Below are 16,206 nucleotides of genomic sequence, written 5' to 3' on the forward strand. Positions count from 1 at the left end.
AGAGAAAAAAATGCAGGGGAGAAACCGCCAAGTTAAAACACTTTAACCTTATGCCCATTGAAAATGCAAATGTGCAAATATAATGCGTTTTTCAAGGATGCAAAAACGCAATTAAAAAAACGCCACATATGCGATCGGGCCAAACCCCACCCACAGGTATTTGCATTGCGTTTGTAAACACAATGCAAAACCCATGTTTGACCGCTCCCTCACATGATTACTTCTTGATATTGGCAGGTGCTGTGGGGAGGGGCAGAGGTTACAAAGAAGCAAACACTACCAGTGGTTGTAGGTCGCATTTGGTGCTCTGCTTCCCTCTTGTGAAAATGGAGTTAGGTGACCCAGCAGCAGTTGCAGCTGAAACTACAGGGCAGCAAGTCAAAGATGAGTTGTCTGACAAGTGCCAGAAACTGTTCCTGGAGTTTCTGGAGGAGTAAGTTCCTTTTTAAGAGGTTTTTTTTTTTTAAGTGCAATGTGGCAATTTTTTCAGCTATGGTCAGGAGAGGTTTAAAGGATTAAACTACATCGATAAAGTAATATAAATATTTATATTCAACCAATTACATTCATGTACACCTGACTGGCCCATATTGTTGGCAAAATAAAGCCAAAAAGGACTGCAGAAGCATAAAGTTTTATTGCTAATCAGTGTAACCAACGTCTGTTTTGCATTTGTGATTTTGAGCCAAAATCCTATACGGAGACGACCGATATATATCGAAAGATTTGGGGAGCTGTTATGTGGTGTGTTCTTGCACATTTCTTGGTGCGGTTTAAACGTTTACTATGTGTTTTGGCTGCGTTTTTTTTTTTTTTTTTTTTTTTTTCTTTTGTTTTTTTTTTTCATTTCTGGAAGTGTAAGTAGCTTTGAAACCAGCAAGGTAAGCATGCAAAGACACATGTGTTTAAAGACACATGGGATTTCAGTGCATTTCTGGAGGTTTAAAGCAGCCACATTGCTATATACTGTACCCCGGAGGCCAGTGACTAAAGGGAACCTGTCACCAGGAGACCCATTTTTAGCACTCCCCCAGTCCCCCCAGAGCATAGTACATACACTGCCAAAGTGTTTTTGTATAAAAAAAAATAGGTTTTACAGAAAAAAAAACATGCTATATTGTACCTTTCATTAGCATCTGCTTTGTGACTAGGCAGTTGCCAATTGGGAGGGGCTGGAAAGGAGCAGTTCCCCACAATAGAACTCATTTGTAGAGAATTTTTATTTTTATTTTTATTTTTTTTTTACTGCGTTCACCGTACGGGTTCAGTAACAATTTTATTTCTATGGGTTGTTACGGACGTGGTAATATCCAATATGTAGTGTTCTGTGGTGATTTACCCTTTCTTCTGTAAAATTTTATTTTTATTTTTTTTATTTATTTTTTCTCATGGTGGGGCATGAACAAGTGATTATTTGTTCAATGTAATATACTGCAATACTAATGTATTGCAGCATATTACATAGTCAGTCTATGCAGAATGCATAGGCTGATAGACACTGTTGAAAGCTGAAAGCACGAACTCACAGGCCTCTACTTCCAACAGCCCTGGGGACCTTTATAGGACCCCAGGGCTGCCATGGAAGCAATCGGCACCTCCGTGCCTTGCACGGAAGATGCCATCCCGCGGGTGAGTACCTGTCTCTTCTCCATAGATGCTGCGGTCAATATGACCATGCCGTTTATGGGGTTAAACAGCTGGGATCGTGAGTATCGCAATCCAACCTGTTACTACACAGTTCAGGGGGAAGAGAGGGTCTCTCTCATTTATCATCACCTTCGGGGTAGGAGTGAAGTGGGACACCATGGAGGCGCAGTACCTGGTACCAAGATCGTCTCCTCTCCTGGCCTCAATCAGTTCCCTTCCTGGCCGCCATCAAGGAGAGGGGTATGGTGCAGATCCTGTGGTCCCGCGGCCATCTACGGCGGCACTGTGTTCTGGCTCCCAATGATGGAACGCATCTTGCGTTCCACAGGCCACGATGCCGACTTCCGGTTTGGCGCGTCACACTGGAAGTGATCTCTGCCTCCTACTCATTGGCGTTCGGGAGTCAGGAACGAGGAGCGGTAAGTTTAAGAAAGCGGAGAGTGTCTGCTAGAGGTCTTTTTGCCTTATACCAAAATTGTCTCAGGATTTCTGTCTTATTCTAATTGTCGCATGGCGCAGGTTAGTAATATCCACTGTGTCTCAAGACTTATCCTGCACCGCTTGCACCTCACCCTCCTCCCTTGTCCACAGGTAGTGGAGGCAAGAATGGATCCAATCCCCCTTACTCAGACTTCTGTAAGTCCAGTGGGGGCCAGGGGAGGGAGGCGTGAGAGGGGACCCTGTATTACATACATGCCCTTCTCCTATACGATAATTCTTCTACTCCTAAGAAAAAGAGAAATAAGAGGAAAAGAAAAAGGAAAGGATGATAAGTATAAGACCAAGACTTTTCAATTTCATAGATGCAACATGTGTTTTAACAAACTTCCGGATTCTTACAAGAAACCAGTGTGTAAGGACTGTGTGAATAATATCATGCGTGAAGGAAAAACTTCTCTTCTAGATAAAATAAGATCCATGTTTCAGTCGGAAGTAAAAAACAGTTGCATCCCTCTTTCCAGAAGGACCTCCTCCAAAAAGATTTAAAGCCTCAGAACCCATTCAAGAGGCACACAGATCACGATGTTGCTTCCTGTTCCTACCAGGGGGTTGAAGAGAAGATCCTTGATATTTAGGAGAAAAAAAATTGAATCTAGGTTTCTCTTCTCTCTGGAAAATCTGGACACCTTATTAAAGGTGGTCAGACAAACACTACACATTGAAGATCCTGTGGAAACAATGTCAGTACAAGATGAGCTCTTTGGATTTCTGAGACCGAAACAGAGGGTTTTTCCAGTCAACAATGTGCTGGAAGACCTTATCTGGGAAGAGTGGCTACTGAGAGCCTTTTTTCCTGTCTCTTTCCAAAGTATTTAAGAAATGGGTTGCTCTTTGACAAAAAAATCTTGGAATTACTTCCAAAAGTGGACATCCAAGTCACGAAGGTAGTCAAGAAGACTGACCTCCCCTTCGAGGACGCAACTCAACTTAACCCCTTAAGGACACAGCCAATTTGTAGCTTAAAGGGGTATTCCGGGAATATGAACGTCTGACACAAAAACCCTTAATGATATAAATAAATGAATACAACAATACTCAATGTCATTAGTCATAAAACGGAGCTAAAATAATATGATTTTATGATTTACAAAATTTATGGCCTCTCTAAAGTAGGTGGAGATATCACTAAGATGGCCGCCACTGGAAACTACAAGTTCCATGATCCTTTAGTTCTCAGTAACTCCTCCTACCACTTATGCTCTGCTAACAGTGATGATGTAACAGGTTTTCTTGCTCTGTTACCATAATAATGATGTGTAACTGCCATCACCACAACACTGACCATACTGGATGCACTGCAACCAACCGACTACAGCCAAACGTAGTGGTGATCACATGACCCTGCCCAGGCAGCTGCAGGACATGTGATGTGGACATGTGACCAGCGGCCATGTTCTTTTCAGCGACGGACCGCGCGGAGGAAATTAACGGACTGATTAAAGGGCCAGTAGCATTTTAATTCTTCATTACAGTCTGTCACCAGCATTTTTCTGGTAAGGGGAGCAAAATTTTAAATAACTAATTACACATTAGCTTATATTTTGAGTGCCCACTTGTATATGAATTATGCTGATTCCTGGAATACCCCTTTAAGGCTCAGTCCCATTTTTTGGATTCTGACCTGCGTCTCTTTATATGGTTATAACTTTTGAACACTTTTACTTATCAAAGGGATTCTGAGATTGTTTTTTTTTTCCCCACATGTTGTACTTCATTTTAGTGGTAAATTTTGGCTGATAAGTTTTGCGTTTATTTACAAAAAAATTAAAAAATTATGAATTTTTAGAAAAATTTGCCATTTTCGTAATTCTAAATCACAGCGTTTTCAGGCAGATAGATTTACCACCTAAATAACTTGCCGAATAACATTTCCCATATGTCTACTTTACTTTTTAATAATTTTTGAAATGTCTGGATAATTTATTTTGACATTAAGCGGCTTACAAATCGAATAGCGATTTTCCGTATTTTCAGAATTGACTATTTTGGGGATGAATACTGTTTTGAAATTAAATTTTACATATTTAGCATTAAAACCACCCATTAAAATCAACCCATTTTCACATCTGCACCCTTCAAGCTATCAGAAACAGCATTTACGAAGATTGTTAACCCCTTGAGATCTTCATAGTAATTGAATCAAAATGGGGGTGAAATTTAGAATGGTCGAATTTTGTCGGTTATATGTGCATTTAGCCCTAAAATTTACACATTTCCAAAAGATAAAGAGAAAACCCACCATAAAATTTGTTCTCCAAATTACAGAGACCCCCCCCCCCCCCCACACACACACACATGTGGCCATGACTTGTTTTATGGAGGCGCAGAAGGGAAGGAGCCCTGCAGCTGCCAGGATTTTAGTTTCCGTTATTTGGGACATGTGATGGCATTTTTTTTGCGGGATGAGATGCTTTTTCCAGTGTTACCATTTTGGGGTTGGTATCACCTATTGTTGAAAATTTAGGAACTTTTTTTGAGTAGAAAAGCATCAATTCTGTACTGCATTTTTTACTTTTTTTTAATCATGTTATCTTTATTCTATGGGTCGATACGATTACGGGGATACCAGACATGAATATTTTTTCTTATGTTTTACTAAATTTGCCAAATAAAACCCTAATGTGGGGAAAAATCTATCATTTTTGCATCGCCGTCTTCCAAGTGGCATAACATTGTTACGTTTTTGGCTACAGAGCTGGTTGATGTACTTGTTGTACTTTGCAACAGTATCATTCTGGAATACATATGTTTTGTTCACTTTTTATTGCATTTTTAGTGGGATATAATAGGTAAAAATCATAATTTTTGGGGGGTTTTTAGCAGTGTCAGCCTATGCAGATGCACAGACGCTATCTTAAAGGCACTGCCTTCAGGTTTCTCTGGGGTCCCGACCGGACCCCAGAGGTGCCATAGCAGCGACCGGCGCCCCCGAAAACGGCACGAGGGCACCGATTGTGCGGTAAAGACCCCCGGAAGGCATGTTAAATGCCGCGGTCGAGTTGAACACCCGCGATCGGAGCCCACTCTGACCGCTGGTGTTAGCCGGGGGTGTCAGCGGTAGATTACCGCTGAAATCCTGCGATTCCCGATGCTGGTTCGGCTGCTATGCAGCGCTGAACCGGTAAAGTGTCTGCGCAGTTTCTGTACAGCGCTGAGCGCTATTCGCGGGACTCGGCGCAGTACAGCTACGGCACAGAGCGCTAAGGGTTAAAGACCCTAAGGACCGAAAATCGGATAGCATCTTAAAGACATGGGAGTCAGCGGTGTTAAACTTTAAAATCAAATGTTGCAACCGCTTTTGTCGCCATAACTGACCTGCTGGCTAAATTGCTTAGAAAACCTAATTATCAGTAGAGCCTCAAAAGGAAAACTTTTGGAAACTCTTCTGCTTCTGAAATCTGCCACCACCTTTATTGCAGACGATTCGGCAGAATGTGTCAGGTTCTAAGGAGCCCTTTCTAATGTTGCCCACAGAGCTCTCTGGCTCAAACAGTGGTCAGGAGACTTCAGATCAAGTCAAATCTATGTGGCATACCTTTTACAGCCGAATTCCTATTTGGTCCAGAGCTGGACACTATCCTGGAGAAAGCAGCGGACAAGAAAAAGGGCTTCCTAGAACCAAAACAGAAGGAGCATTCCCTTCGTGATTCCCGAGGGAAAGGCAAACAAGGCCGGTGGAGCTACCCCAAAGGGGGTAAGGGATACAGTTCCTCCCAAAGTAACCAGCCCAACCCTGCCAGAAAACAATGACTCCATGGTGGGGGGAGACTTACGCTTTTCCCCTCCCAGTGGAAACAAAGCATAAAGAATGCATGGATCCTAGATGTTGTACAGGAGGGCTACAAGATCGAACTAAGCACTCTACCTCCTCAGACATTCGAGACAACAAGTGTCTTCTCCACAGATGCATCATGTGGGAAGAAGTACAATCCCGACTAAACAAAAATGTAATATCTCCTGTGCCATCCCATCAACCAAGGAAAGGATTGTACTCTCCCCTCCTTCTTAATTCAGAAGCTGAGCGGAGCTTACAGGATGATTATTAATCTAAAAAACCTAAACGCTCATATAAAATACAAAACAATTCAAGATGGAGTCCCTAAAGTCTACAACACCATTAATCCCAAAAGGTGCAGCTCCCTCCACCATAGACCTGGAAGATGCATACTACCATGTCCCAATCCACTCCATCTCTCAAAAGTACCTGTGATTCGCAGTCCTATCTCCAGAAAACCAATTATGCACTTTCATTTCAGAGATCTACAGTTCAGGATCTCCTCAGTGCCCAGGCTATTCACCAAGGTAATGGCAGAGGTGGTAGCGGCTTTGAGACTAAAGGATATACTATTAATCCCTTATTTAGATGACCTAATCTCCAGCTCAGAGGAAATTCTTATATTTCAGAGGGACGCAACTAAAGCTGTCCTAGAATATCCTAGGTTGAATAAATCAACGCTTCAACCAAGCACCAAATTCAAATTACTGGGGATTTTACTGGACTCCGTGCATCAGTGCTCACTTCTCCCAGAAGAGAGCCCAAACTCCAGTTATCGAGTTTCCAAAGCAGGCAGAATTGTTTTGTCAGAGAAACCATGAAACTCCTGGGACTTCTCACAGTCTGTATAGCATATGTTCCTTGGTCTCAAAACCACACAAGAAACCTACAGAATTGGATCATTATGTCTTGGGACAGAAATTGGGACAAAACCAGCCAGAGAAGAAATAAAGATCCCCTATATGTGAAGAATTCCCTTAACTGGTGGAGCACGGCGGAGAATCTAGCCAAAGGCTTGAAATGGAACAGTTGCAACTATCTTGACAGATGCAAGCAAGACAGGTTGGGGAGAAAAACTTCCAGGAAAACTGGTTCAAGGCCAATGGTCTTGGTCAGAAAAGGACAGCTCCTCAAACTACAAAGAATTGAATGGGGTCTGGGAAACCCTGAAGACCTGCTCAAACCAACTACAAGGCCAAAACCTCAAAATATTATCGAACAACCCAACCACAGTGGCCTAACTCAGACGCCAAAGGGGCACACGCTCTATATCCCTTCTCAAACTTAAGAAATATCTTATTATGGGCAGAATAAAAAATACTCTCCCTGACTGCAATGCACCTAAAAGGATTAGAGAACAGCAAAGCAGACTTTTAAGAAGACACGCTCTGGACCCTCACGATTAGTGCCTAAACAAGGTGTTCTTCCATCTAACTCAGAGATGGGGAGCCCCGCTGATAGACCTATTTGCCACCAGAGAAAACAGGAAAGTGGACCACTACTTTTCTTTGCAGAAGACCACTCCCGATTATCTTCTAGATGCCTTCAGTCACAATTGGCATGTAAAGCTAACTTGTGCCTTCCCTCCATTTCCGTTGATCTCAAGGACAGATCATTCAAATAGTGCCCCTCTGGCCAAAGAGCTGGTTTTCCGCATTAAGGAGCACGGCGTTGGAAGAGCCAATTTTTCTCCCTCAGAGGAGGGATCTCCTGTTTCAGGGGGCAGTAGATCATCCCAACCTAAAATCATTCCAGCTATCAGCCTGGATCCTGGAAACATATGTTAAGAGCTAAAGGCCTCTCAGAGAAAGTCATTACTACATTACAGGCAAGTAGGAAACCAGTTATCTCGGCTATCTACTTAAAAATCTGGACAAGATTTGCTTCCTTTTTCCATCATGAAATTCCTAATCAGTCTTCTCCCAACATACAGCAGATCCTGAAATTTCTACAAGCAGGTCTGTCCAAAGGCCAAAGACCAGCACATTAAACCAGCACCAAGGCTCAGCCCTCAGTGTCTTCTTTTGACCTCTCTCTGGGTGATCATAGGTTGGTAAAAAGGTTCATTAAGGCATCTGCTAGACTTAGACCTAACATTCCAGTCAAGACTCCTCCTTGGGAACTATCAATAGTCCTGAACGGTCTTGCACAAAATCCCTTTGCACCCCTAGGAACGCAAGCTTTAAAAACATTACATTAAACACTGCCTTCCTTGTTGCTATAACAGCTAGGAGATTAGGTGAATTTCAAGCGCTTTCCGTAAACGAACCTTACATCAAAATTTCTGATGGGATCTCTCTAATGCTTGATCCCAGTTTTCTTCCCAAGGTGACAAGACTTTCTTCATAGTCAGGAAATTGTTCTCCCCTCCTTTTACCAGAATCCAAAATCTCCAGGAGAAGCCAACTGGCATACTTTGAGGAGAGTAGTACTGCACTACAAATGACAAATAGTTGGCAGAAAGATTCAAACTTATTTCTTCAGTTCCAGGGCAAGAATAAGGGAAGAAAAGCGTCAAAGATTAGCATCGCCTGCTGGATTAAACAGACTATTTGGACTGTTATACCAACCAAAGCCTAGAAGCTCCTATGAATCTTAAAGCCCGTTCTACCGGAGTCATAGCCACTTCCTGGTCATAAAGAGCAGGAGTATCTCTGGATCAGAACTGTTATGCTGCAACCTGGTTCACCGCTGGAACTTATGTCAAACACTACCTAAAGTTCCTTAGTCATCTGGTACATCTCCAGGGGGGGCCGTCATGGGGACGTTATGGAAAGCGCGAATTAGACTAGTAATTCGTTTTCCATTTAGTCCACCATGATGGCCTGGAATTTTTTCTCAACCCTTAGAATGTTACTGTATGGTTTTGTTTGTGTGCAGTAACATGCTAATAAACCTCTTGCATCCTTTCTTGGTGTAGTTATTTGATACACTGGAGAGGGATGCAGTGGGAGGGATATTTAACCTCTTCTACCTGTCCCTGCAGAGGTCTAGGGGTAATCCTCCAGGTGGGCCCACATGGTGGACTAAATGGAAAATGAATTGCCGTTGAGTCTAATGCTCGCTTTTTTTCATTCTCTCTGATCAACACCTTAAATTGAAATCGGAAAGGTGAGGCCTCGGCTGTGGGAAGAGGAAATTATTGCACATTTTATTACAATCTTGGTTGAACTTGATGGACAAGTGTCTTTTTTTTTCAACCGTATAAACTATGAATCCTTCCATCATTAAATCCATTGGACATTAATATAAAGCCTTGCCCAACTTGCATGTAGAGAGAGAATAAAAATGAGATTCTGCTCCCATAGAGTAGTAGTTGCACAGTGAAGGTAAATGGCCCCTGTGGGAAGGAGGTTACCTGTTGCAGGTTTTTATTAAGCCTGTAATAGAGGCAGCACAGCGTCCTAGATTATGAGGCGCCAATCTGGTAGTACAACAGGTTTATTGCTACAAACGAGGGGTATCAATGAAAGTCAAAGGCTAACACATATTCAAAGGAGAGCCTCCCTTTTAATCAGGCCCTAATAAAAAATTTAGAAAACAGGTGTACGCTCTATCCCCTCTTTCCCACATATGTATTCTACCTACCAAATGCATGCTGTTTTCCACATTTTATATTTAAAAAAAAAAAAAGTTAGATACTTTTATACATTATATTTATATTATCTATATATAAATATCTACTCAAATATGTTCTGTACCTCATATTTTTATATTTGACACATGATGGTGTTATTTAAATTCTCTGGTTGTTTTTTTAGATTCTGTATAGTCTTGTAAATTTTTATGTGATAAATGAATTTCAGGGTCTGAAGAGGGAGGCCCTCCCTCAATGTGTTACCCTTTGACTTTTATTGATACCCTTTATTTGTACCAGTAAACCTTTTGTCCTACTATCGGATTGGCACCTTTGTCCGTGTGTGTATGGTTTACACTCCGTTGGGTGGTATCCTTTTAATCTGCTCAGACCATATCTAGCAGTAGAAGTAAAAGGAAGACTAGGCTTAAAACCCACATTATACATTTTATCTTGTCATTTTAAGTGTAACTAAACCTTTCCTCAAAATATCATTTAATACTAGATTTGTTAATAGAACACTTTGGTTGCATTCAATTAAATTTTGTAGATTTCATTCACCAGATTTTCACGAATAAAACTCACAGGTTCCCATAGAACTATTCTAACTCTTTACCACACTGAGTCTTAGCTAAAAATGCATCGTTCCTATCTCCAGAAAATGAACTCTGTAACCCTACCTGGCATCCTGCTAGAAGGAGCAGCAAGTCTGAAGGATGTGTTATTCATGCAAGGCAGTGTGTCTCTGAGCTCATGTCTGTCATGTCCCCAATTCCCCCCCCCCTCCCTTTGGCCTAGCAGAGGATGACATAATTTTCTGGGGATAGGAATTTGCTACACAGGCTGCTGCAGCTTCTCCCTTGAGTACTCTACCTGGCTCCTTGTCAGCAGTATGTAATGTGAAATAGTTTTTTATAAAGCTGTAATAGTAGTCAGAATACTGACAAAGGTTCAGCCTATGCTATGCTGACTTTAAAAATGCCTTTCTGAAAATGTAAATCTTTATTTCACATTACCTGCCAGTATGAGTCCAGGAGGAGGCAGCTGAAGCAGCCAATGTGCCTGTGTCTCAGACTATGGAGCTAGGTAATGTGAAATACAATGCAGTGGCAGTATTCAGATTGCTGACAGGCATTTTTAAAATCTGCATAAGCTACTGGAAACTGTAACCAGCTAAAAATTACTTTCCTGGTGATATTTCACTTTAACATGTTTAGCCCTTCATGACCTGTAAATACAAATAGAAGTTGAATTGTCTTGAAGGGGTGTATAAAAAGAACCCAGGAAAGCCCTCTCTGTAAGCAACAGGTGGGGGGGGGGGCTGGGGGAGTGTCAGTTGTTTTACACATCTGCTTGCACCAGTTAACCTGTTAGACGCCGCACTCCGACCTGACCACAGCACCTAACAGGTCTGCCTGTAGGCTATGCTACTGTATATTTAAATGCTGGCTGGCACCAACATGACTCAATGACAGCTAGGAGACTGTTAAGGAATAAATTGCTCAAAATGTTACAAAAAAAAATTAAATGGTGTGCTGTGTTTCCTGAACTGTAATTTTCTTTTGTACCATATTTTATTCCATACCATGAATTTAAACAACTTAACATGATGCAGACCTTAAACCCTTATTATAACACGTCTAAAATCTGAGTTTCTTTTTCAAAGCATGTGGATAGAATTTGTATAATATTGTGTTCCTCAGCTTTAGACCTTGTTTTTCTGTTCCTTACCACATTTGGAGTGCACCTGTCAACAGATTTTAAGTTTAAGTTAAAGTTTAGAGGCTTCAGTGGGATTACTTGATATACCTCGGTCTCTGGTTCTATAGTACCTAGAAACTTGCTGTTGTTTGCTTATTAGAGTCTCTTCAGATGTCATGAGTATTGTAATTCTGTGAGCTGTAGAACCAGAGGTATAAGCAGTTGGAGAACCTCACCAAGAATGTCAGTTTTGTGTGTGGTGAGTCCTGGGGAGCTGCAGCCTGTGCGTGCCTGTCTGTCGCCTCCACACAGCTTCCACCTCCTGTCATGTGCATTGAGCAGCAGGGGAGGGAGAGGTATAGTATGGAGAAGAATAATCCATATTGGGACACGGGTACACAAATTGCTGCAGTTCTTTGTTTTGCCTTTTTCTGATGCTAATGGATTTTTCACAATTTTTGGTATATTGACCTGGTGTAAGGTGTGTTTTTTCCAGACTGGATTATCTTTCTAAAAGCTTTGACTGTTATATAAATTGAAATTAAAAATTGATCAAGTGTGAGTTGCAAAATGGCAATGAAGTGGCAATTTGGACATTTGGGAACTATTTTCTGTTACAGTTCACTGGCAGAAATAACCATTTTTCTTGATAAATTGTGACTTTAAGGATACAAAAACACTACCATCCTTATTTGTAATTATTTATCAGTTCTAAAGAAGGGAGTAATTAGGTTTATTAAATTTTTTTTAACTGTAGATCCCCTAAGGTTATAGTACCATTTGTTCCTACCATATACTGCAATACAGCTGTATTGCAGTGTATGGTGTTTTTGTTGATGATCTCTTACAATGTACCACTGGAGACGATCCATCCAAGATGGAGGCACCACAAGCAACAGTTTAACACCACTGATTGGTGCCAGAATAGTCACCAATAGCTTTCATTATTGGTATATACTCTTGACTTTCCTCTGTGGTGGATGTAGATGTAGATGTAGATCTAGATATCAGACAACAGTGAAACAGTGATGTCCTTATACCCAGTATTGGATTGATTATGCCAATGGGTTGTCCATACTTATGTCCATCTTTAACATTTGTATGCAGCTTCTAAAAATATATGGTTGGATCTTACCTAGTTGCTTTTCAGATGAACATCTATAATTTATGTCTCTGCCAGTGTTCCTTTGACGTGTTCCAGATCACACAGGGGCCTCTGCACACGCTTTCTTCACACCTTCTGAAGTGTCTCAGACTCCCTACTATGCATGTATCAAGCCCGAATAGTCTCCTCTGTCAGCTGGAATTTTTTTGAAGAGGAAACTGGTATAACCTCCAGCTGTGGGGCACTGCAATAGCTTCAATGTGCAGAAACCAATGCAAATTTGCTCCTGGGCTGGTGGGAGGATTTTTTTTTTCTTAGATAAAACCAATGAATTTACTGAACAATTTGATTTATGGCTCAGATACATTGACAATTTCCAATTGATGTAGAAGAACACAAAAGGGTAATTTTATGAAGTTTGAGCATCTAAACCAGAATGAGATGTGTCTTAAATGCACGTATCTGGTCCATGAGGATGAACTTGCCTTCCTGCTTGTTGTGATCTCAAAAGGCCCTGGGGAAACCATACAAATGGAAGTCTTTAGAAAGGCAACTGCAACAAATTTGTTGCTGAGGTGGGATATTTGTCACCCTACTTCCCTGAAAAAAGGAATCCTGTGTGGCCAATATTTTAGGTTATGTAGGAATTATTCGGATACAGACCCCTTTTTAATGCAGGCCCATGCCCTCTGCAGATGGTTTAGACCAGTGATGGCTAACCTACGGCACTGGTGCCAGAGGTGGCACTCGGAGCCCTTTCTGTGGGCACTCAGGCCATCACCAGAGATGACTCCCGGTATCTTCCTGCAGTCCCAGACAGCCCAGGACTTGCTGTGCACAGAGCTATTTTAAAGTGACAGCTCTACCTGGGACTATTTTCTGCTTTATTGGTGTCCTCAGGGTGCTGGTATCAATGAAACCTGTGACAGAGAAGGGAGTATAAATCACAAATTAAATTTCTGTGTTGGCACTTTGCGATAAATAAGCGGGTCATTGTTGTAGTTTGGGCACTCGGTCTCTAAAAGGTTAGCCATCACTGGTTTAGACACATCTGATACCCGGATAAAGTATTGAGGGATGCTTTCCAAATAGATTGTGGACATCTGTTGGTGGAAAGAAAACAGCAGTAACTGGATGGTATTAGATTTATTACAACCTTCGATAATGGTAAAGGGATGGTTTAGCTGCTGCTAAAGTCTGTAAACACTGTGATACCCTATTAATGGATCTGGATTTAAAGGGGTCGCTTCTATATACCCCATAAACGGAGCTCCTGGCTATTACAAAAGTAATCTTAAAGGGGTTTGGCCTTGAAAGAAAATTCTCAAATTTTAACCTCCTAGTGTTTACACAATAAACATAATTTTTAACCCCCTTACTTCACAATTTTACTCAGTTTTATTGCCGTTTTAGCTCTTATAACTCAGTGGTGGTCAGTGTAAAATTACAGAGTGTGGACGGGAACTTTTTAAGCAGGCAACTCATGATCTCTATGTTCTATGAAATGCTGTGAGCTGACAATTTGCTTAGATCAGGGTACAGGTATATCTACACTTTGATTTAGCTTCTGAACATTTTACTAGTAAAACAGCAGTGGTGTAACTAGGATAGACTGGGTCCCATAGCAGACATCTGCATGGGGCCCCCTTCCATTTGAAAAGGCATATTTGTACATACATGTTCATACAATCACACACATTTATACACTTGTATATAAATGTATGTATATATACTTAAAGGAAACCTACCACTTGACGTGGTAGTTGTAAGATGCATACACTGAGCACCAGCCCAGGGTGAGCTGGTGCCGGTGCCTACTTTCGCTAGTGTCCTAAACCGCTATATCGCCGTTTAAACACTTTTTTCCAAAACGTCCTCCATGACGGCCCACTTGAAGGATGCCCCTTGACCTCCCGCCAGTGTCTTCCTGTCCCTACAGAGGGCAGGTTAAGAGAGGGTCTCTCTCTCTCTCTCCTCCAAGTGGGGGGAGGGACGTTTTTCAAATTCATACTTACCGGGGTTACGCCGGCCTATTGCAGGCTGTAGTTCCCCTCCGGACCGGGCCCGCGGCTGGTTCTCTCCTCCCTGGTCCCTGCTGGTCTGGAATCTCGCTCTCTCCAGCAGCCGAATCGGGCTCACGCGAGGATGCGCGGGCGCCTGGGGGAGGTTCCATTCCCAGGCGTCCTTTGCGCTCAGTGACGACTTCCGGCCGCAACCGGAAGTGAGGCCGCAGAGTCACAGAGCACCGCCAATCAGCTCCACTGCCACCTGCATGGGGGATGGGCTCCCCGATAAGGTATTTAAACATCGGGCTTCTGTGTATCGGTGTCCGTTGATGTTCGGTACAGATAGTGTGCTGTTTGGTTGCCATCCCAGACTTTTGTTATGGCTGATGAGGCAGACTTGGGCCTACTCCACTCTCCTGGTCACGTAAGTGGTGCTGTATGGCATGTTCTTATAGTATCTGCGATACATATTAGAAATCCAAGTTAGTTACTTTCCCCTTAGACCCTTGATCCTTATCATACGGGGGGGTGGGGGGGGGAGACAAAGAGGACAGATCTGAAAGGTCTGAAAAATCCAGCAAGTCCGATCGTTCCATGAAGAGTAGGACCTCTGCTAGGAAGTGTAATATGTGGCTCCAGGTCTTGCCCGAATCGTACGCAAAACCCATATGAAGACGCTGTATTGAAGGTTTTATGCGGGAAGAAAAAACTTCATTCATGGATGAGTTAAAGTCCTTTATTGAAGAGAAGGTGGTAGCATCAGTCGCTTCGGCGACACAGAAAGATCCTCCTCCTAAAAAACCTAGATTGATGGATATCTCCTTCTGAGGAAGAAATTTATGATTCTGAGGGTCTGTCCTGTTCTCTAGCGGATACAGAGGAACAAGATTCCCAAGATATCAGCCAGAAACTGGATTCCTGACACCTATTTCAGGTAGATGATCTAGATAACCTCTTAAAGGCGATCCGTGAAACCCTAAATATTGAGGAGGAAGTTCCCTGTACGTCTCGGGAGGACGAACTGTTCGGGGGCTTAAGGGCCAAGAAACAACGCATCTTTCCTATTAATGATACTTTGATGGGGTTAATCACGGAAGAATGGAAGGACCCAGAAAAGAAGATCCAAATTTCTAAAAGTTTAGAGACTTCCTGATCGAAGACGAGACTTCTTTTAAAAGTTTGGGACTGTGTCCCGAAAGTAGATGTGCAAGTGATGAAGGTGGTCAAAAAGACAGACCTCCCCTTTGAGGATTCAGCGCAGCTCAGGGACCCTATGGACTGAAAGTCCGACGCTCTTCTTAAAAAAGCCTGGGAGACGTCCATGTTTAGTTTAAAATCCAACCTATCCGCTACCTCAGTTGCAAGGACCCTTTATTTTTGGCTAAATGAACTGGAATTTCACACTAGAGAAGGTACTCCCAGAGCGTCCCTACCGGAAAGCATTCCACTTTTAAAAGCTGCCACGGCCGCCTTGGCAGACACCTCTGCGGAGGGTGTCCGTTTTGCAGCTATGGAGTGTGCGTTAACAAACTCAACAAGAGCATTATGGTTAAAGTAGTGGGGCAGCGAAATACGCTCGAAGTCTAAACTCTGCAGCATACCCTTCACAGGTGATTTTGTTTTTGGTCCAGAGTTGGACGCTATTTTAGTGAGAGCCTCGGACAAGGGGAAAGGATTTCCTGAAAATCGATCACCCTCCAAGAAGCCTTCATTTCGCCCCTTCAAGAACCCTAAGGATTCCTTTCATGGGATAGGTAAACAGGGGAGCTGGAGCTACCCCAAGGGAGGTAGAGGCATGGGTTTTCTGTTCTCCAATCCTCCGGACAACTCCAGGGGAAAGAAGCAGTGACACCAGAATGGGGGGCGTCTTCTAGAATTTACTACTCAATGGACA

At 42.5% G+C, this 16,206-nt stretch overlaps 1 protein-coding gene across 1 annotated transcript in view; it reads left to right on the forward strand.

Moving 5' to 3' along the window:
* The first annotated feature begins 244 nt into the window (after nt 1–244).
* LOC140133228 (maternal DNA replication licensing factor mcm6) overlaps nt 245–16,206 on the forward strand; it is a 219,706-nt gene continuing 203,744 nt past the window's right edge. Inside the window, exon 1 of the mRNA XM_072153114.1 lies at nt 245–433. Coding sequence (XP_072009215.1) covers nt 327–433 — 107 coding nt within the window. The 5' untranslated portion in view covers nt 245–326. The remainder of the gene's footprint in view (nt 434–16,206) is intronic.

This window comes from Engystomops pustulosus, chromosome 5, assembly GCF_040894005.1.
Source record: "Engystomops pustulosus chromosome 5, aEngPut4.maternal, whole genome shotgun sequence".
Taxonomy (NCBI): domain Eukaryota; kingdom Metazoa; phylum Chordata; class Amphibia; order Anura; family Leptodactylidae; genus Engystomops; species Engystomops pustulosus.